The 24,019-nt window shown below is 39.6% G+C and overlaps 1 protein-coding gene across 1 annotated transcript in view; it reads right to left on the bottom strand.

The window, feature by feature from the left end:
* Cbl (Cbl proto-oncogene) overlaps nt 1-24,019 on the bottom strand; it is an 85,938-nt gene that overhangs the window by 41,677 nt on the left and 20,242 nt on the right. The window contains exon 2 of the mRNA XM_005347167.3: nt 18,334-18,581. Coding sequence (XP_005347224.1) covers nt 18,334-18,581 — 248 coding nt within the window. The remainder of the gene's footprint in view (nt 1-18,333; nt 18,582-24,019) is intronic.

Raw genomic sequence — 24,019 nt, forward strand, 5'->3', positions numbered from 1 at the left:
GGGGAGGATGGCTCAGTTGATAAAGTGCTTGATATGCAAGCATGAAGACTTGAGTTTAGGACCCTAGCATCCTTGTAAAAGGCCTCTAAGACCCTGAATAAGTCAATGATCATTAAATAAAGTTACTAAAACCCATTTACCATCCTTCATACACAGCTATACACACGTGGTGTGTGTAAACACAAACATCATTACTGACATTTTGTTTGCTTTGTTTCTGTTTTTGTTTGTTTGTTTTGAGACAGGGTTTCTCTGCATAGTTCCGGCTATCTTGGAACTCTGTAGACTAGGTTGGCCTCAAACTCAGAGATTCCCCTCTGCCTCTCAAGTGCTGGGTTTAAAGGCATTCACCACCAGGTCCACTGGAAAAGCAGTCAAGTGTTCTTAATTGTTGAGCCATCTCTCCAGTCCCCACAAGCTTATTTTTATCTTGTATAGCTTATTCACCAATAAAAAATAATTCATTTTATTACCTGAATAATCAAAGTACATGAAATAAAAACATTATTTTCAGAGGCTTTTAATAGCACTAGCTACTCTTGCAGAGGACCTGGGTTCAATTCCCAGTATATACATGGTGGTTCGTAACTGTCTGTAATTCCAGTTCCAGGAGATCCAAATCCCTCCTCTGTCCTCTGTAGAGACTGTATGCACATGTTGCACTTATATACATGCAGAAAAGATACTCATATACATAAAAATATTTAAACGGCACAAGGAAAACCAATTCCTTGAAAGGTAATAAAATACATTTTTAAAATGTTATTTTCATCTATAAATACAACTTTTAAAAGTTTCTAAATGATTATAGGCACTGTGGAGGTAGCTTGGAAGTACAGCAGTTGTCTATCATGTGTGAGGCCTTACGTTAGATTCCTAGCACTGCCTAAAACCCTAGCAAATCTATGCTGGGCAGTGGTGGCCTAGTAAAGTAGTAAAATATTTATGTGTGACTGTGCTTGTATGGAGACCAGAGGTCAATCACAGGTGTTGTTCTTTAGGAGCTGTTCACCTTGTGTTTGAGACAAGGTCTTTAACTGACCTTATGCTTGTCAATTTTGGCTAGGCTGGTATCCTCAGTACTGTAACATAAACATATCCACCACACCTGGCTTTTTATGTGGGTGTTAAATCAAACTCTGATCCTCACTGCTTATATAGCAAGCACTCTACTGACTATCCCTCTAGTATGTATGAATGCACACATGCGTATCACATACACACACATCAACATTAAATATATAAACTAGGGTTTATGCAAGAATATTTTTTCATTTGTTTTTTGTTTTGTTTTGGTTTTTCGAGACAAGGTCTCTCTGTGTAGCTTTGGAGCCTGTCCAGGAACTAGCCCTGTAGACCAGGCTGACCTCGAACTCACAGAGATCCATTTGCTTCTGCCTCCCGGTATATGCCACCACTGCCTGGCTTATTTGTTTGTTTTTCATTTATCTCTAGATCAAAGTGGCCTGGAACTCCCTCTGTAGCCAAGGATGATCTTGAACTTCTGATCAGGTATGTACCTTTCCATACTTGCTTGTTTTTGTTTTCAACCAAGAAATCAAACCTAGGACTTTATGTATGCTACACAAGCATTTCAACCACTAAGTTATAACCCAGCCCTGCTGGACACTGTAGCTGTAATAACACACTACAGCAGGAAAACTATAATCATCTTTTGGTGCCAGCCATGTCTTCATGTCAGTCCATTATTAGCCTGGTATAGCCCACCATCATCTAGCTTCCCTGATCTTAGGTTACACTGCCTTCACCTATTTGTAACCTGTCACTTGTGTCACTGAGAAAAAGTACTGAAACTGTGTATGAAATAGGGCCTGCCAAGAAGCTACATCTACAAACTCTTGATGAAGTGACTAAAAATTAAACAGTTATTACTCGGCCTTATCTAGACCAAAGGTTAATGACAAGAAAACTGAGGTCTTGTTAACAGAAACCACAATGGAAACTGTCTTTCCTAAGGGGCTGTTCAGTCACACTCACTGAAGTTTAGAGTAGAAGAATGACATCATTATTATTTGTCCAACTAATAGAGAAAAATATCATTAAAAATAACAATGATACAAGTTAAGGAACATAAAATCTAAATACTTAAATTTCAACCACCCAGATACATTTTGTCAGGATGTATCTGGATGATTTAAAAGGAATGGGGCAAAGTTTACAGAAAGAGGAATAAAAATACCAATAAAGCTTTTTCTTTAATTTCTTTTTTGTTTGTTTTGTTTTTCAAGACAGCGTTACTTACTCTGTAGCATTGGAGCCTGTCCTGGAACTAGCTCTTTTTTTTTTTTTGGTTTTTATTGAGCTCTACATTTTTCTTTGCTCCCCTCCCTACCTCTCCCCTCCCCCAAGGTCCCCGTGCTCTCAATTTACTCAGGAGATGTGTCTTTTTAGTCTAGCTCTTGTAGACCAGGCTGGCCTTGAACTCACAGAGACCCGCCCACCTCTGTCTGCCTCGGGAGTGCTGGGTTGAAAAGCCACCTGACTCTTATTTAATTTCTTTAACAATTCAATACATTGGACTTCAACTTTCTGAAGAAATTTCAAATTCGGCACACAGCACATAGAAGTGAAAAGGTAGGAGGCAATGTTGCTAACTTCTCTACAATTATTAGGCACCCCTGGCACTCACTGGCTCTGTATACCTCCTAGATGGCAAGGGTTTCTGTGGCCAGTTTCTAAGCTGGTTCTTTAAGACTCTCATTTAAGTGTGGTCGTAGACCTCACAGGCATTATGGTTTTGGAGCAACTCTTAGCTGGCGTTATTAGAGCAGAGTGATTGGAGAAGTCTTTGCACATTCGACCTGACATTCACCGCTTGCTTCTCTCTACAACACTCTGGTTTTATAAAGAAGCACTGGTGCTTGGGAAAGCAGAACATCGTGTCTTCAGTCTGTCTTTGTACCTGCATTATCAAGCCTATATTCTAATTAACTGAACTATTATGTGACTGCACATTCCTGAGGTAAATCACATTGCTAAATATGCCTATGCTCAACAGACATGCCTAAAAACAGTCTATTAAAGCATGTTTTTTTTAACTTCTCAGTTTGGCTAGTTTAGTATGTAATCAGATGCTTCAAAGATGTGGCCTTGCTGAGGTGGCAGGTGCCTTTCATCTCAGCACTCAGGGGACAGAGGCAAGCAGAACTCTGAGTCTGAAAGCAGTTTGGTCTGGTCTATATAGCAAGTTCCAGGCTATACAGAGAAATCCTGTCACCAAAAAAATGAGAGAGGAAAAAAAAGGAAAGGTGAATTAAATAAAGTAACCAATACCTGATATCCAAATAAACATACAGTGGTTCTGACGTAAATTAGCTACAGACTTGGGTAACTGGCTTAGCTTCTACATCTGAAAAGTACTGTCTTCATCACATACAGGTAAAGTGAACGTAGTGTGCTGCTCCAGACAAAGCGTGACACTGCTGAACAAAGACTGGAGATCAGAGTGCGTGCTGGATAAATGCATTAAGCAAGCACAAGCTAAACATTCATTACATCTGAACTTGAAAATGTCCCAAATTAAGTTTTAATTTAACCTCTGCTTTCATAGTAACTGTAGGGACTTGACTTATCCTCCACTCAATAAAGAACTTAGGAACTGGACAATATATATGGAACAGTAATTTTTTGACATGGGAAAGCAGAGAAAGAGACTGCTGAAGAGAGACAAGTGAATGAAGTCTATGAATGCTCTAATAGCTCAGAGAGCTCGAGATCTGAGCACTGGAAGGTGAGCCTAGGCAACCTCACACTCTGTAGACACGGGGAAAGACCGAGAGTCTAAGGGAGCAAAGGAAATGAATGTTATTCATAAGGTAGAATATCAGAGAGGCCAGAGCTCTACACAGGTCAAATGCATTATCCATTGCACCACAGAGCCAGGTAAGAGAGCTACAGAGGAGATTAAACACACTGATAGACACAGAAAGTACCAGAGGCTGAAGAAGGATCACACTTGAAAAGAATATACCAGCCCCCAGCTATCTTGTTAATTCAGTAGGCATGGCGCAACTGTCCTAAATTAAAGGGCTGTTTTGGTCCTGCCTAAAAAAGGTTAAATGAATCGAAGTACTCAAGTAACAGCACTATGAAGAATGTAAGAATATACAAGTACCTATCCTCCCACAAGGCAAAATTAATAACCTGGCATCCAAAAGCTATCAGGCATACACCTTTAAGCCCAGCACTTGGAAGGCAGAGGCAGGTTGATTTCCATGAGTTCAAGGCCAATCTGGTCTACACAGGGAGTTCCAGGGCAGCTAGGGCTGTTACACAGAGAAACCGTGTCTTGAAAGTCACCCTATCCCCCGCCAAAAAAAAGTTACCAAGCATACAATGAAGCAGGAAAATGTAACTCTTATTCGGGATAAAAATAAATAGATTGATTTAATTCCACAAGTGACACAGAAGACAGAATTAACAGATGAAGATATCAAAATAGTCACTCTAACTATATTCCTTTTAAACAGGGCAAGACGCAGTGTGGTGGGCACGCCTTTAATCCTGGCACTTCCGAGGCAGAGGCAAGTGGATTCTTGTGAGTTTCAGGACAGCCTGGTCTACATAGCAAGTTCCAGGACAGTCAAGGCTATGTAGAAAGACCCTGTCTCAAAAGTGAAATAAAAAAGCCGGATTGTGGTGGTGCACACCTTTAGTTCCAGCACTTGGGAGGCAGATCTCTGAGTTAGCTGGCCTGGTCTAGAGAGTGAGATTCAGGACAACCAGGGCTACTCAGAGAAACCCTGTCTCAAAAAACAAAGATCAAAGACCAAAAACAACAAAAATGGGGCTGAAGAGATGGTTCAGTTGTTAAAGGCACTGTCTGCTCTTCCAGAAGATCCAGGTCCAATTCCAGCACCCACATAGCAGCTCACAACTGTCTACCTCCAGTTCCAAGGGATCTGACTTTACACAGACATGCGTGCAGGCAAAACAGAAATGCACATAAAATAAAGATTTAAATCCAGGGCCTGGAGGAATGGCTCAGCAGGTAAAGACACTTGCTGTGAAAGCCTGGCAACCTGGATTTAATCTCATGTAAAGGCAGAAGGAAAAAAACGACTCCACAAAGTTGTCCTCTAACCTCTCACAAGTGTCAAAGCAAGCCCTTCATACTGTGCACGCGCAGTAATCATAAATAAAAACCTAAAAAAAAATCTAAATTCAACTTCAAGAGTTGAAATTTGCGGGGCGATGGTGGCGCACGCCTTTAATCCCAGCACTCGGGAGGCAGAGGCAGGCGGATCTCTGTGAGTTCGAGACCAGCCTGGTCTACAGAGCTAGTTCCAGGACAGGCTCCAGAGCCACAGAGAAACCCTGTCTCGAAAAAAAAAAAAAAAAAAAAAAAAGAGTTGAAATTTTTTATTATTTTTCATGAGAAGACATTAAATTTACTATTCACTTTTATATTCACTTTTATGTGTATTGGTACTTTGCCTCCATGTCCTTACATGAAGCACGAATATACCTGATGCCCACCAAGGTCAGAAGGTGCCAGATCCTGAGACTGGAGTTACAAACAATTGTAAGCTCCTATATGGGTGCTGGGAATTGAACCAGGTGGTCTGGAAAAGCAGCCAGTACTCTTAACCACTGAACCTTTTTATTCATTTATTATTTTATGTGTGTGGATGTCTTGACTGCATGTATGTCTGTGCACCATATGCACACCTCGTGCCCTCAGAGGCCAGAAGAATACATTAGGTTCCCCAGAATTAGAGTTAACAGAGAGTTATGAGCCACCATGTGTGGGAACCAAATCCAGATCCTCTCTAAGAGCAGCCAGTGCTCTTAAATCACTAAGGCTTCTCTTCAGCCCAGAAATTAAAATTTCAAAGGGCAGGATTAACAGTGGATGCTTTAGAGCAGGAGTTCTCAACCTTCCTAATACTGAGACCTTTTAATACAGTTTCTCATGTTGTGGTGACCCCCAAACATAAAATTAGTCATAACAGTAATTTTGCTGTCATGAATCATAATGTAAATATCTGAAATGCGAACTTGTGAAAGGGTTGAAACCCACAGGCTGAGAACTGCCTCTTCAGAAGAAAAGCAACAATAAGATGAAGAGGGAAACAGAATTTATCCAAAATAAAATACTAGGGAGAGGATAAACATAGTACCAGTGGCTCTAGAACATAGAACAGGCAAGCAGCTTTCTGAATGAAAAATGAGAGACAGAAAAACTTGGAGAAAATAGTGAGATAACAGCTTTCCCAAATGTGGTAAGATCTGAAATCTCAACCGCACTTTACGCAACTACCACAAAATATCAACATTATTAAAAATCTATGCTCATGGGCTAAGGAGATAGATCAGTGGGCAATAGTACTTGCCATCAAGCCTACCCAACCAACTGAGTTTGATCCCTCCGACTCCCATGCTGGAAGGACAAAACTGACTCCTTCAAGCTGCCCCTCTCACCTATATGCGTGCCATGACATGCATGTGCATACATACAATAAATAAATTTAACTTTTAGAAGTATATGAATATAATACTTCAATAACCTTTCAGACAATCTGAAATATTAAAATTATCTCCATAATAGTTACACATCACATGACTCACCTTTTCTAACTGTAGTGATAGCTGCATTCATGGCACCCAGAAAACAGTGACTAAGACTACTAGTTCCAGAGACTGAATCAAGACAAAACCACCACACTATACGTGCAGGCAGCAACTGTGTTCTTTACCATGACTTACAATTAAACCAAATATTGCTTGTTTGCACTAAGAATTCCCTTAATAGCAAAATGGCTCAGTGGTTAAAAGCACTTGTCTCTCCCCCTGAATATTAACCTTCATCAGGCGATGAAAGGAGACAGAGACAGAGACCCAAATTGGAGCACCGGACAGAAATCTCAAGGTCCAAATCAGGAGCAGAAGGAGGGGGAGCACGAGCAAGGAACTCAGGACCGCGAGGGGTGCACCCACACACTGAGACAATGGGGATGTTCTTTCGGGAACTCACCAAAGCCAGCTGGCCTGAGTCTGAAAAAGCATGGGATAAAACCGGACTTGCTGAACATAGCGGACAATGAGGACTACTGAGAACTCAAGAACAATGGCAATGGGTTTTTGATCCTACTGCACGTACTGGCTTTGGGGGGGCCTGGGCGGTTTGGATGCTCAACTTACTAAACCTGGATGGAGGTGGGCGGTCCTTGGACTTCCCACAGGTCAGGGAACCCTGATGGCTCTTCAAGCTGATGAGGGAGAGGGACTTGATGGGGGAGGGGGAGGGAAATGGGAGGCAGTGGCGGGGAGGAGGCAGAAATCCTCAATAAATAAATAAATTAAAAAAAAAAAGAAAGTAGAAGAAGAAAAAAAAAGCACTTGTCTCAAACTTTAACCTGAGTTCAAACCCTAGAGCTCACATAAAGGTACATGAGCCACAGCATATGTACCCAAATGTACACATTAAAAACACACAACAGGGGGCTGGAGATATGGCTCAGTGGTTAAGAGCACTGACTGCTCTTCCAGAGGACCTGGGTTCAATTTCCAGCACCCACATGGCAGCTCACAACTGTCTGAAGATCCAGTTGCAGGGGAATCTGACAAATTCACACCAATGCACATAAAATAAAGTTTAAAAAAAATAGAAAAACACACAACACACTGACACATATACACACATAATTTTTTAAAAAATTTCCTTAGTGAAATCGAAGTCCTTATAATCACTATTATTAATCTACAGTGAAGAACTTTAAAAAGAAATCTATGTAACAAAATAAGAACAGAAAGTAATTTTGTTGCAACATAGTTGACTATTAGGAAAAGAACTTATGCATGGAAACATTAATGTAAGATTTTTTTTGTAAGCCACTTTTTCCTTAAAACCATTTAAGCCACTTCTAGTGTACAATACAGAAGCACAGTACATCAATAATCTTATATAACCATCACCACTACCCATTTCCAGATTTATTTTTTCCCTTCCTCCCTCTTTTATAGTACCTATTATTTGATAATTTTATACATGTATATATTATTTGACCTCTTTATCCTTTTTATTTTTTAGAGACAGAACATTATGTAATTATGTATCCTAGGCTGGCCTAAAACTTGCTATCTAGCAGAGAATAACCTTCAATTTCTCTGGTCCTCTTGCCTCTACCTCCTGAGTGTTGAGACTACAGGTGGGTACTACCATGCTGATAATAATTTGTTTGTAATTAGCCTCACATTACACACTGGCTTTGAACTTGCAATAATACTCCTGCTTCAGTACACTAAGTGCTAGAATTTCAGGAATGTGCCTCCATGCCCTACCCCCAATCCCGGAACTTTTCATCTATCCTAGCTCTTTAACCAATAAGCAGTAACTACCTACTTTCCCTCCTTTTAATTTCCAATAACTCTATTATAAAATTTGAAATAAAATTTATGCCCTGACAATGCTTAGGTATGCATGGGCAGCTCGTATATGGTGGTTTCATGGTCTACATTGATGAGGACGACTGACCAGGTCTCTTCCTCAAGAGGGCACCAGATCTCATTATGGTGGTTATTAGCCACCATGTGGTTGCTGGGAATTAAAATCAGGACTTTTGGAAGAGCAGGAAGAGCTGTTAACTGCTTATACCTGTTTCTATAAATTTGTATGTTCTAAATATCTCTTAAGTAAAATCATAAAATATTCTTTTGCATCTGGCTTATTTCCATCAGCAAAATGTCTTCACGGTTAACCTGTGTGTAGCTTGTATTTGAATTCCACCCCTTTCTATGGGTAAATATTTAAATTTTCTGAGCCAGTGAGATGTCTTGGACAGAGGTGCCTGTGCAGAAGACCTGAGTTTGATCTCAGATCTCTGGATCCCACAAGGTGACGGGAAAGAACCAACTTCTGAGTTGTGCGTGTATGTATGCACACACATAGAGTAAAACAAATTTAAATTTTCTTACAGTTCTATACAATATGTTAGGCATATCTCCCTCCCCTCCTTTTTTCAGTCCTCCCACTTCCTAGTCTCCACCCCTAGTCTCACTTCTTTAATTTAATGTCTATGTACATGATTGTGTGACTACAGAAAATGTAGTAACTACAGATGAGAGAAAACAATGACATCTAGCTTTCTAAAATTAGCTTAACTCACTTATTAAGATTGTCTCTAGTTGCATCCATGTCTAGAAATGACATAACTTCATTCTTTATAGCTGAAAAAGTTTCACATGCAAATGGCACATTTTCTGTACTCCCTGTTGCTGGACACCTAGGCTGATTCCATAACTTTGCTACTGTGACAATGCTGCATTGAACACTAAGCTCAAGAATCTTTGTGACATGACAAACCTCACAAGTCTTTGGTCAAACACCAAGGAATAGTGTAACCTGTACAACAGCATTTCATCTGTTCATTTATCTATTAATAAAATGTTGGACTGTGTCCCACCTTTGCTTGCTATGAAGACTGCTACAATGAACATAAATGTGCAAATACCTGACCAAGTTCCTGCTTTCAGTTCTTAGAAGTGTACATCTCAACTTGTGCAAGAAATGCCAAACTTTTCTATATGGTTACAGTTTTTCCACACCCATTAGTAAAGCATGATTCCATTAGCTACATCCTCACCAATATCTATTACTTTCCTTTTCTGATGATATATATTCTATGGATGTGAAGTGGAACTTCATTGTAGTTTTGATTTACATTTCCCTAATGGTTGATTATAACAAACATCTATCTTTTCAAGAGCTTACTGGCCAAGTGTATATTATCTTTGAAAATAGGTTTATATAAATACTTTAATATTGTGTTGTGGGGTGGGGGGGGAGAAAGCCTAGCTCGGTGGGGCTGGAGCCCTGGCCTGCGTTGGTGGCTAAAAACCTCAGGCAAATAGCTTTTTCATGAATTCATACTCGTTGGACGCCACAAATGTAGCATGAATAATAAAAACCCAGCGACAGATACTGGGGTTCAATCTGAAGATCAGAAAAACAAATCGGTGCTTTTAACCACCAAGTAACCTCTTCAGCCCCAGATTCCCAGGGCTTTAAAGACCCTCCTGAACCCATTTTTTCCCTCTATTCTAAGTCTCCCCCTCCTAATCCCAAATCCTAATCAGACTGCCAGATGATTATTTAACCTCTCTTTAAATGGCTCATAAAATTCCAAATTTGGTCAGGTGTAATAGTATATGTCTTTAATCCCAGCTCTTGGGAGACATAGGGAAGTGGATCTCTGAGAATTCCAGACCAGCCAGTGCTACACAGTGACACTATCTCAAAAACAAACATCAAACTTACACATCCCAAATGAAAGAAACTCTTGCTTCTTCCCATATTTATATCCTAAATTCTCTGCTATAATAAATGTGACAGCATTAGCAGAGTTAATGAAGCTAGAACCATTTTCAATGCTCTGTCATCTTTTTCTATACTCTACTTGTTTAATGTGTCAACAAGCTTTACTAATCCTAGCTCTAATCCACTTTTTACCTATTTTTCTTTCAACTTCCTCCTCCTCTGTCTACTTCTATTATTGCCACTACCACAAATCCTTATCTCTTTTACAGACAGCAACTGATACCATCATTGTAAAATACCAACCAGGTCACGTGTGTCTTGTTCCTGGTTAAAACCTTTCAGTGGCTTCCCACTGTCCTATCAACTTGTCTTAGAACCCTATCCAGTCCACCAGTCCTGGTAGGCTACCTTTGCATCGAACTCTCTTCCACTAAAAGCTGGGCTTCATCATCTCTCTCTAAAGGTGAAAAGATACAGGCACAAGTTCCTACCCCCTTTCCAAAATGCAAGAAAAACATTCCCCACTAACTAGAAATTGTCTCCAAGGTCAAACCCAAACACAGAGACAGCAGTAGTTCATTATCTATCAACAGCATTTAGCACTGTTCTGAAGAGTGCTAGGAAAAGACAATAGGTGTACAAACACTGTCCAGTTTGTAAAATACCACAGTTCCCCTGGAGGAAAACATCAAGAGTGGAATAAGAAATATTCTTTTGAGCCAGGTGTGGGTGGTGCACTCCTTTAACCCCAATACCTGGGAGGAGGAAAAAGGCAGAATTCTGTGAGTTCCAGGCCAGCTACAGGCTACATAATGAAATGAGAGAGAGAGAGAGAGAGAGAGAGAGAGAGAGAGAGAGAGAGAGAGAGAGAGAACGAGGGTCGAGCGTAAGATCAACAAGCTTTTTGATCAAAAAATTTTAACAGCATTTCACTTAACTAGAATTCTCCTATTCCTCAAAGAAAATCAAGGAAGGATGGCATATAAATCTGTAAAACCCTTAAGAGTTAAAACAACACAAAAACAAACAAAAACCTCGACAAACCAGAAGCAGAGGAAAACTTCCCCAACCCAATAAAAAGCAACTCCGAGAATCCAGTGTCATTACAAAGTTGCCTCAGAACAGCAGGAACAAGGATGTCTACTCTTGCCATTTCTACTCAACACAGGCTCCAGCTGGCACAAATCCTGCCAGTAGAAAGAAAAAAAGTAAAACTATTTGCTTGCACATGGCATGATCTCTTTTTCTAAGAAAGCCCCAAAAACCCACTGAACAACTGATAGCTCTCCAAAGTTGCAGAGCACAAGAAACACGTATAAACATCAATTTCACTTCTACGAATGAGCAATGAACACTCTAAAACTGGAGTCATCCATGAATTGAACCATATATATATATCATATATAATCATATATATACATCATATATATATGATGTGAACTATGAAAACTATAAAACATCAATGGAGAAAGGAAAGAAATGTAAGCAAAGGAAAAGAAGGCTCATGTTGACAAATTCCAAGAATTTAAAAAGGTACAGTACCCACAAATTGAGCTACACATTAAACGTCACCTATCAGATGTCTACATATTCTTTTCATTAAGAAACCGACAGCCTCACCCTAGATTATACATGAAGTCCATGTTCCTTGATTGAATAGTCTTCCCTTTTCTCTCCCTATCTATTCTATTAATGGGTATTTACATTTCAAATGAATAGTTTATAAATTTTTAACTATGTGTATATGCATATGTTTACACATGTGAGTACAGTGTCCAGAGTCCAGAAAGGGGGTCAGATACCCTGAATCTGGATGGGTAATTGTGAATGACCCAACATGGGTGCTGGGAACCTAACTCTGGTCCTCTGGAAGAGCAATATGGGCTGCAATGTGGATCTGATGCTGAGTAATCTTTCCAGCCACAACTCACATTTGAGGATTTCAAACTTCTACAAAGGCACAATAATATAAGCTACTGTGACACCAGCATCAGGACAGGTAATGCGGGTTAATAACAGAATTCAAAGTCTACACATAAACCCTTACATTGTGGTTAATTTTCTTTTGACAAGAAGAAATAAAGGACAGTTTTTTTGTTTTGGTTTTTTAAAAAAAAACAAAATGGTATTTTGACGGGGGATATGTATATGCCAAGGAATGAATCTGGACCTTTATTTCAAAGTGGAAAACCTACAATAAATAAATGAACTCATAATCAAACAAAGAACTAAACACAAGAATTAAAACACAAAGAAAAACCAACCAAACAAAAAAAAAACAACAAAACACAGCCATTATTCCCCCCCCCCCCAGCCATTATCTTTATGGTCTTGAATTAGGTGACCTGGAGGAAAGGGAGGGAAACAGAGTCTCAATCTGTAGCCCAGGCTGTCCAAGAATTTACCAAGCAGTCCAATTTGGTCTTGAATTTACAGCTTCCAGAATGCTGGGGATAACTGGCATGCATTACTACACTTCCTTGCCCTACACCATGGTTTCTTAAAAGTATGAAGTAGTTTTATTATACTTCATCAAAGCTTAAATCTTTTGTTTCAAAAGATATTAAAGTGAAAAAACACAGAGAATGGGAGTAAGATTTTACAAATCATTTTTTCGAGCATATATGGTATGATACTAGTTTAGTAGACAGATTCTATACAAAAAATATTTACAATTCAAAAGTAAAAGAACACAATTTTAAAATGAGCAAAAGGAGTAAGAACCATGAAGTCTCTACTACTGCAAAAAGTAAAAACAAAAAGGTAAAATCAGGCATGTGGTAGCTCACACCTTTAATACATTACTCAGGTCAGCCTGGTCTACATAGGAGACCCTGTCTCAAAACAAGCAAGCAAACAACAAAAGGCAGTAATTTAGTAGTTGCGAATGCATATGAAAGTCCTTATTTGGTCAGGTCAAATTACACGCTTCATGTGGTTCTGTGTATTAATGATACACAACCTGCTATAATAATCTATGTATAATAATCTATGTTTACTACATAATAAAAAAAAACCCTGATTAAGATCATAAAAGCTGGGGCTGAGGATGTAGCTCCTTGGTAGAGTGCTTGCCCAGCACCACATAAACTTGGCATAGTAGTGCATGCCTGTGATTCCAGAACTCAGGAGATGGAGATAGGATCAGAGTGTTGTGGAATAATTCTTCTGTACACTGTGTAAATATATGTTGCTATGATAGGTTTAAGAAACAAGCTGACTGGTCAGTAGTTGAACAGGATAAAGTCAGGTGGGAAAGCCAAACTGAGAATGACTGGATGAGGAAGGGTGGAGTCAGGAGTCAACAGTCAGACTCAGAACAATCCGGACACACAAAATGGGATAGAGGTAAAAGTCACAAGCCTAGGGGCAGTACAGAGTATTAAAAGAAATGGGTTAAATTGTAAAAGCTAGTTAGAAGTAAGTCTGAGCTATTGGTCGAACATTTGTAATTAATATAAGCCTCCGTGTGTTTATTTGGGAAAAGGCGGTGAAGACAGGAAAACTCTGCCTACATCAGAGAATTTCGAGGCCATTCTCCAACATGTGGTAAGTTCAAGACCTGCCTGGGACATATAAGACTCTTTTCCAAAATGTAAAACAAAAACAGAACTTCCAACTACTCAGGATGAAAGCATTATTTTCTGGATGAGAAGACCGAAATCACACAGCTTAAAAAAAAAATGGCTAAGAAAAGATTAAAACCTGCAAGTTGGCTTCAGAGTTTTTCTACTTAGCCAGGGTACTATAATGGTTCTCAGTGATAAACCTTCAGTCATTAAAAGAAAGAAGCACACTAAATACTGTTCAGAATGCTCTAAGAAGATAGGAAATACAGTTTTCACTTAACTACAAAAATGTTCTTAGGGCTACTAAAACTGCTCAGTGGGGAAAAGAAGCTTGCCTGGGAACTTCATGGCTTGCTGTCTTGCCTGACGACCTGAGTTCAATCCCTGGGACCCACATGGTGGAAGGAAACAGCCAACTCCAGCAAAATGTTCTCCAATCTACACACATGCATACCCACACTGACTGTCTGTCTCCACCATGTGTGCTTGCATGTGCACCTGCACACACAAATAAAAATAAATTTTCAAAATTTCTAAATGTACTTAAGTGGGTATCATGGCATGCTTCTATTTTCTGTTTCTTGGGGAGGAGAAGCAGAAGAACCACTTGAACCCCAGAATTTAGAGTAGCCTGAACAATATACCAAGAGCCCACCTCAGAAGCAATACCAGCGCCCAAATATATATATGAAAAAACTTTAATGATCTTTTAAAAAAGAAACTGTTTTAGGGGGCTGAAGAGATGGCTCAGCAGTTAAGAGCACTGGCTAATCTTCCAGGGGTCCTGAGTTCAATTCCCAGCAACCATATAGTGGCTCACAACCATCCGTAATGAGATCTGGTACTCTCTTCTTGCCTGTTGGCAGACATACAGGCAGAACACTATATACATAATTGATGTGGGAGTGTCATATATCAATCTGTTGATTTCATTGGTTAAGGAATAAAGAAACTGCCTAGGCCCCTTGATAGGCCAACCCTTAGGTGGGTGGAGTAAACAGAACAGAAGGCTGGGAGAAAGAAGCTGAGTCAAGGAGTCACCATGGTTCCCCCACTCCAGGCAGATGCAGGTTAAGATCATTCCTGGTAAGCCGGCTTGTGGGTTACATAGAATAATAGAAATGGGTTAGATCAATATGTAAGAGCTAGACAATAAGAGGCTGGAACTAATGGGTCAGGCAGTAATTAAAAGAATACAGTTTCCGTGTAATTATTTCGGGTATAAAGCTAGCCGTGCAGGGGGCAGGGTGCTGGGGACGCAGCTCCGCCGCTCTTAATTCAACACATAATAAATAAAATATTTTTTTAATGAAAAAGAAAAAACTACTCTAGACAACTGATTATCTATAAGAGACATTCTAGAGTCAAAACCAATCCTTACAACCTGACTCCAATCTGGACTTCCACTCATCTAACTCCAGTAATTCTAGCCAAACCAGACTTCCCACATCCCTTAAACACATAGTCTGCAGGTTTCTGCTCCTGTGTTAAAGGCTGACTTCTAACATAGCAGACAATGAGGACTACTGAGAACTCAAGAACAATGGCAATGGGTTTTTGATCCTACTGCACGTGCTGGCTTTGGGGGGGCCTGGGCAGTTTGGATGCTCAACTCACTAAACCTGGATGAAGGTGGGCGGTCCTTGGACTTCCCACAGGTCAGGGAACCCTGATGGCTCTTCAAGCTGATGAGGGAGAGGGACTTAATCAGGGGAGGGGGAGGGAAATGGGAGGTGGTGGCGGGGAGGAGGCAGAAATCCTCAATAAATAAATAAATTAAAAAAAAATAAATAAATTAGAAGAAAGGCCTGGAATGGCATATTGTCAAAAAAAATAAATAAATAAAAAATAAAAAATAAAAAAATAAAAAAAAATAAAATAAAATAAAAAAAAAATAAAATAAAGGCTGACTTCTCTACCTAAAACAGTGGATCTTAACCTTCCTAATGCTGCGACCTTTAATACAGTGGTGACCTCCAACCATAAAACTATCTCACTACTACTCCATAACTGCAATTGTGCTACCGTTATGAGTCATAAAGTAAATATGATATGTAAGATATTTGATATGTGACCGGCAACTCACAGGTTGAAAATCACTGGTCTAGACTATTCTCCTATTCATCCTTAAAAATCTAGTTCGGATCAACATTTCCTGTGTCACCTTTGATGCCATCCAATAAGCAAAACTGCATCCTCATAGTCATCTGTACATATCTCTATTAAATCCTTGACACATTACATCATATTTCACTATCTCTTTTCACCTCCTAAAATTAGACAGAACCTAGTTTACAATAGCTGACAAATACATTTTTACGTTTTGTTCAATGACAAGTTGATTTTTAAAGCACATTGCAGTACTTTAATCCCTAGTACTTGAAAAACAAACAAAAAACAACATAAAAGCCTTGTGCATGCTATGACAGTGTCTACCACTTAGTCTCATTTGTATATGTGCACATTATATCCATGTGTGCTCAGGCCTGTTCACTTCTGCGTGTGTGTGTGTGTGTGTGTGTATGAATGTGCATGTGTACATGTGTATAAACAGGGCCTGTCACTGAACTTGGAGCTCACCAACTTTAAACTGGACTGGCTGTGAGACCCTGGGTTCTCTCTACATCCATCACCTTCCAGCACCTTCAGTGAGTCTTTTACTCACTGAGCAACCTCCCATGCCCTTAAGATTTCATTTTAACAATTCTATAAAAATCTAAACATTTAGTAGAATAAAACACATTTGTATGTAAGCAAAAAGTAAGGCAGGTTTCTATAGACTGAATTAGTCACTAGAAACCTTTCCAAAACCAAACGACTAATATTATATCTGAAAAATTTGCTACAGTAAAGGCAAAAATGATAAAGCAAAAATTTTTAAATAAGATGGAATTGCCAAAATCTAAACCAACAAAGCCAAAAGAATAGGAAACTACAAGGACACTATTCACAGGTTACTAAGGGAATCATGCACAATAACCTGGTGAAAAATTAATATTCCTAATTCAAGACACTCCTCAAGAGGAAGTGACTACATCTAGAACTTGAGACTGAACCAGGAGAACAGCAGTGGAATGCTCTTTTAAAGCATACATTTCCAAAACCAGTTCAGGATACATATAGGCCAGCCTGGGATACAATACGAGTCTATTTAAAATAGAAAAAATTACCCTAGCAAAAGCATGATAGCAGACACCTGCAATTCCAGTAACTCAGGGGACTGAGACAAAATGATCGCAGTGAGTTCTAGGCCAGCCTAGGCTATAAGGGAGAGTTTCAGGCTAGCCTCAGAAACACAGTAAAACCCTGTCTCAAAATAACCAGAGCAGGTAGAAGAGAAAGCCACTTTTTATTAAAAAAAAAAAACAAATAAACAAACAAAACAAAACAAAACAAACCACCAAACTCCTGGTGGAGAGCTGGAAAATAGCTCAGCTGAACAGTACTTGCCTAGTACTCACAAGGTCTGGGTTCAACCCTCAGCATTTAGGGCAGAAAAGAATGACTGGTATTTGTATTACCTGCTCCAGATAAGTTAATATTTGTTTCTAACTGACAGGATCTAGTTTCTTCCAGTAGGTATTTATAACAACCAAGCTAGCCTGTGACATAGCCTAAACTGCATTTGGTGCTAGGGCACCTGCCTAGCCTGCATAAGGCCTGGGTTCCATCTCCACCAGCAGGAGAAGGCAGGTAGTGTGCACTTGCCTCTATTTATTATAGTTAAAAATTATTCTTACACATAAAATTTCTGTTCAATTTGCTTTATTTAAAAAAAAAAACAAGAAACAAAAAACAGGTTGAAGGAATGGTTCAGCAAGTAAAGGCACTTGCTAACAAACGATCTGAGTTCAACACCCAAAACCCACATGGTGGAGGGAGAGAAAGAACCATTACCTACACACTGTACACATACACACACACATGTCTGTGTAAAAAATATTTTTAAAAATTAAAAAGTGCTGGGCATGGAGGTGCACACCTTTAATCAGGCACTAGGGAGGCAGAGGCAGGCAGATCTCCAAGTTTTAAGGCCTTCGTGATCTACAGAGTAAGTTCCAGGACAGCCAGCGATACACAGAGAAAGCCCGTATCAAAAAATTAAAATAAAAACCAAAAAGCAATCTCAAGCACTATCTTCTTTGCTCTTATCTGACTTGTGATATATCAGTCTGCTGTAGCTTCTACTAAAATCTCATCTTTTCTCCTTAACCTCAACCCTGTTTTAACTCTCATCTACACACAAACGCCTGGGATCCAAAGGCTCTACTTCCTGCAACCTTTTTCATGAATATAGATCACTCTTTCTTTCATAGATAAATCTATCTGACCCAACAATGGCCAAATGCCTACCAAGACCCTGTCTATCAAATGTGAGCTTTCTAATCACATTGAAATAAAATTCAAAGCAACTCAACTACTTCTAACATTACCATCTGACAGCCACAGACCTGAATTAATATTTGTGTAGTATTTCCTCATTACCTAGGCTGAGAATTCTCCTCATACATTCTTTCTTTTCCCTCCTTGAAGAGGCTTATCGTCTGCTTAGTTTTCTTCATCAAATTTTCCATAAACACCCTAAAATATTCATTTTCTCCAAGTGTCTCCATCTTCCCCTCGTATCTTGACAAGACAGTGCGGAGATGCTGGTAGGTGTCAGGTAGCAGGTCTAAGATATATGGTGGGCTGTTCTTGAGCGCCAGCTTTGGATTTTGACACAACCGCACCACCTGCAAAGGGAAAAAAAAGGGCTATTACTCAGAGGACCTTAAGGACAGCTTTTCTTGTTAGGCTTTGAGCTGTGAAATATGTGCTATTTGCATAAATATGAAAGATACATGAGGATAATAAGAAATTATCCATAACCAAATGCCATAGGCACTCATTCTGTACTAGTGGCCCTCCTACACAGAGGGGCACTTTTGTGAATTACTTAAGTTACAGGTATGAGTGTGCATATGCACCCACAGAATCCACAAGAGTCAGATCCCCTGGAACTTGAGTAATAGGCAATTGTGAGTCATCTTGCTGGAACCAAACTTAGGTCTTCTTCAAGAGCAGTATGTGCTCTTAACCTCAAGCCATCTCTCCAGCCCCAAGCCATTTCTTCAAAGGCCGGGAGACAACTTGGGGGGTATAGCTCAGTGGCAGAGCACCTGTCTACCATACACATATACTGTGAGCTCAACCTCAGAGCCTGGAGCAATAGAAGACTCTGAAAGACTGAGAGTACAGACAACACAACCTGGGATGGTGGTGGAATCTCCCATAACCCAATAAAATATAGTAGGCAGGGCATGATGGCATACACTTTAATCCCAGCACTAGGGAGACAGGGGCAGGTAAATCTTTGTGAGCTTAATACCAGCCTGGTCTACACAGTAAGAACCTTTTTTTTAATTAATTAATTAATTTATTTATTTTGTCTTTCTGGTTACATGCTTAATCCCACATCTTTTGTTGTTGTTCTAACTTTTTATTTTTATTTTATTTTATTTTTTGGTTTTTCGAGACAGGGTTTCTCTGTGGCTTTGGCCACGTCTTCCCAAGAAAATGGAAACGCCCTGGTTTACATACACATATCATCTTTTATCAGTAAATTTAGAATTCTCAGGACTTGCTGGTAGTTCTTTCCCCATCTCTTACTTTCAAATTTCCTGAGTTCCTGTGTTTTAAGTAGGCCTTTTTAAAAACGAGATTACAGCCAGGTGGTGGTGGCACACACCTTTAATCCCAGCACTACAGAAGCAGAGACAAGTGCTGGCTTCTCTGTGAATTCAAGGCCAGCCTGGTCTACAGAGTGAGTTCCAGGACAGCCAGGACTGTTATCCAGTGAAACCCTGTCTCAAAAAATAAAACCAAAATTTTAAGTGAGATTTGTTTTGTTTTTTTATTTTTTTATTTTTTATTTTTTTATTTTTTGTTTTTCGAGACAGGGTTTCTCTGTGGCTTTAGAGCCTGTCCTGGCACTAGCTCTGTAGAGCAGGCTGGTCTCGAACTCACAGACATCCACCTGCCTCTGCCTCCCGAGTGCTGGGATTAAAGGCGTGCGCCACCATCGCCCGGCTTTGTTTTTTCATTTTATCCTTACTTTATATGCATGGGTGTTTTGCCTGCGTGTATATCTGTGCACACTGTGTGTGTCTGGTGCTCACAGAGGCCAGAGGAAGGTATCAAATCCACTGGAACTGAATACAGTCCATATTCAGGTGCTAGGACTCAGAACTAGGTCCTTCAGAGCAGCAACTGCCCCTAATGGCTGAGCCATCTCTGCAGCCGTTTCCGCTGTTTTGAGGTTTCATATGGGCTGTCCTCCTTACCTTCATCAATGCCAGAATTGATTATCTATCTGAGTGTGCCACCACACTCAACTCTTTTTTTTTTAAATATTTATTTGTTTATCATGTATACAATATTCTTTCTGTGTGTATGCCTGAAGGCCAGAAGAGGGCACCAGACCTCATTACAGATGGTTGTGAGCCACCATGTGGTTGCTGGGAATTGAACTCAGGACCTTTGGAAGAGCGGGCAATGCTCTTAACCGCTGAGCCATCTCTCCAGCCCCACACTCAGCTCTTAACTCTTGACCAAGAATCCAATATAACAATCCTTATTTCTAAATGGTTCATCATCTATTTCTTACAAAAACTACTAATTTGTATTTATTCCTATTGTCAAATTTGTGCTATTTACATCAATAATTCCTGTTTCGGAAAAGACACTACTAGACAAAAAGTCCAGAAACAGATCACAGATCACACAAACACAGATCTTGCCCTTGTGTCAAGGAAGTGGCATTTCTCCAAAACAAACAAACAAAAACTGGGTGCTAGTGGTACAAGCCTTTAATCTCAGCACTCAGAAGGCAGAGACATAGGGATCTCTCTCTGAGTTCAAAGCCAGTCTGGTCTACAAGAGCTAGTTCTAGGACAGGCTCCAAAGCTACAGAGAAGCCCTGTCTCAAAAAACAAACAAACAAACAAACAAAAAGAATAACTGAGCATCCATAATGGGATAAAAAAGAAAAATAAGAACTAAACCATCACCGAGCCCATGCATACATTCTCTGTGGATTACAGACCTAAATGTGGAAGGTTAAGTCGTCTTTATATAGAGAGAGAGCTTTATATTATACAAACGCTAACTGCATGACTTCATAATAAAGAAAGGCTTTCCTTAAACAGAACCATGGAAACCACAAACCATACAGTAATTTTTTTTTAATTCTACTACTTCAAAAGTGAAGCAAGGCAAAGAAAAAGATACAAGAAATAACTTCTGTTTAACAAGATATCATAGAAAGATGGAGTATGGTAGTACAAGTCTGTAAATCCAGCACCTAGAGCTGGTGGAGGAGACTCGTGAGCTCAAGGCAGTCTGGGCTCCATAGGAAGACATGATCTAAACAATAAAAAATAAAAGCAAAACCAAGACAACAGTCAAAAGCAACATTAACGAGTCAGGAGACACCTGTACCATATATCTATCCAGAGCATATAGCCAAACAAATATATTCAGGATACATAAATAACGCCTACAAGTCACTAAGAAAGATAATCCAATACACAAGTTGTCAAGACTTAATCAGATCCTCACAAAAGACGGCATCAATAATAAAAGACACAAGATGGTGCCCAACCTCATTATTCATTCTAGACTGAAAACCCTACAATCACAATTAGACAAATAACAAATTGACCACATCAACCAATGGCAAGAAAATGGAGCAAAAGGCACATTCAAACACTGCCTAGAACAACCTAAACTGACACAATCAACTTGGAAACAGGTCAGTGACACCGTCAGGTTAAAAATTTGTACACAATGAACTGAGGATGGTAGTACACTTTAATCCCAGCACCCAGGAGGCAGAGGCAGGTGGATCTCTGAGTTTGAGGCCAGCCTGGTGTACAGAGCAAGTTACAGGACAGCCAGTGCTATAGAGAAACCCTGTTTCTAAAAACAGAAAACAAAAACAATTAAAGAAAAAGCAAATGTATCTTATGGATGATATATAACTGCCCATGAAAAAAAAATCTCCAAGAATTAATAAAAGTATTAAACTATATAAACAATATAAAAAATAATATTAATCCAGTAAACTGGATTACAGATGGGTATATTAACAGCAACCCTTGGTTAGGCATGGTGGTGCACACCTTCAATCCCTGCAGGCATAGGCAAATGTGGCCAGTCAGGATTACATAACAAGGCCTTGTGTGTGTGTGTTTGTTTCAGCTTTTTAACAATAGTAAATAAGCAAAAACCCAACCAGAAAGTACTTTATAATAATTTAAAACATTTTAATTGCCATTTAAAATGAATGGCAGGCTAAGTAACCATGGCAAAGACAGGAATATTTCAAATTTAGGCTTTTCTGAGTTATTAACTAAAATACAAAAACAAACAATAAAACCCCAGAACAACAAAAAAGTCAGTAAATGCAAGAAATAAACTCAAATGTTTTAGGAAGTCTCTGAAACTGACCAGCTATACTAGGTCACTCCTCCCCATCATATATAAACTGTAATGACTGTCAAGAGACACTCAGATGGCTGGGCGGTGGTGGCGCACACCTTTAATCCCAGCACTCGGGAGGCAGAGGTAGGCGGATCTCTGTGAGTTCGAGACCAGCCTGGTCTACAAGAGCTAGTTCCAGGACAGGCTCCAAAAACCACAGAGAAACCCTGTCTTAAAAAAAAAAAAAAAAAAAGAGACACTCAGATGAATTGAGCCGCCCAAATAAAGCGGAGACCAACCAATCGAGCCACTTAGAAAGAACATTCTCCAATCTGCTGAGCTGTCTGCAGGTTCCCAGATTCTGTGAGCTAGCACCCATGCTGGGGTGAGCTTTGGTGACACTTTCTGAGTCATTCCTGCTCCTGTAAGTAATCCTTCACCCACACTCCTATAAATGACCTCAATAAAATGTATTGGTTTGGGGCTGGAGAGATGGCTCAATGGTTAAGAGCACCGGTTGCTCTTCTAAAGAATCTCCCTTTAGACTCCTAGCATCCACATGGCAGCTCACAATTGTAACTTCAGTTCCAGTGTGTGCCCTATTCTGACTTCCATGGGCACTAAACACACAAGTGGTGCACAGACATACATATGGGCACTCACACACATAAAATTAAACACATACCAATTCAGTGGCTTACCACGTTGGACTTTTGTCATTCTCCTATTTGGGATGAACAGATGTCTGTGCACATTTCCTTAACAATAAACAGCATCCCACAACAGCTTTCAGCAGTGTTACATTATAACTTAGTAGCTAGTGTTGGCTTCGTATTTTTTCTGCTTAATGCTGATAGTTTCCTTAATTTGTAGTTTGGTGGGTTTTATTAGTTTGGAGACTTCTCAAACAGCTTGTTAAAAACTTTTCTCCGCCATTATTCTTTGTCAGACCTCTTCTAGAATTTAATTATGGATATTTAGAGCTACAGACCGACCATCTTTTTGTCCCAACACCTCAGTAGGGAATTTTCCTCTTACATTCTACCTCACTAAACATTTTTTCAGCTTATTTATGCTCCTAAATCTACTTGCTGTCTTAAATTTTTTTTATCACATTGGTGGTTGAGAGGCATATGTATGTCACTGCACGTGTACAGAGACGAGAGAACAACTTTCATCATGTGGGTCTCAGAGATCCAAACTTTGGAACTCAAGTCATCAGGCTTGACATCAATGCCTTTAGCTACACTGCGCCATCTCGCCAGTAATACTACTGACATTTAATAATCAGTTTCCTTCAGTTCTAGAATTCTTTATCATTTCACGATTCTTATAAATATTATCAATTTAGGGCTGGAGAGATGGCTCAGCGGTTAAGAGCGCTGATTATTCTTCTAGGGGTCCTGAGTTCAATTCCCAGCAACCACATGGTGACTCACAACCACCTGTAATAAGATCTGGTGCCAACTTCTGGCCTGCAGGGACACATGCAGGCAGAACATTGTATATATAATAAATAAATAAATCTTAAATTTTTTTTTTAAAAATTATCAATTTAGTGCTGGGGACATAGTTCAGTGGTGGAACATTTGTCTAGTATGTACACGGTTTAGGTATACACACAAAAAACTTGCCAATTTAGTTTTTATTTTCGTTACAGATGAAAAATAGGTATATTTTAAGTCCTTGACTGACAATTTCTATATCC

This window comes from Microtus ochrogaster, chromosome 5 (assembly GCF_000317375.1).
Source record: "Microtus ochrogaster isolate Prairie Vole_2 chromosome 5, MicOch1.0, whole genome shotgun sequence".
In the NCBI taxonomy this organism is placed as follows: Eukaryota; Metazoa; Chordata; class Mammalia; order Rodentia; family Cricetidae; genus Microtus; species Microtus ochrogaster.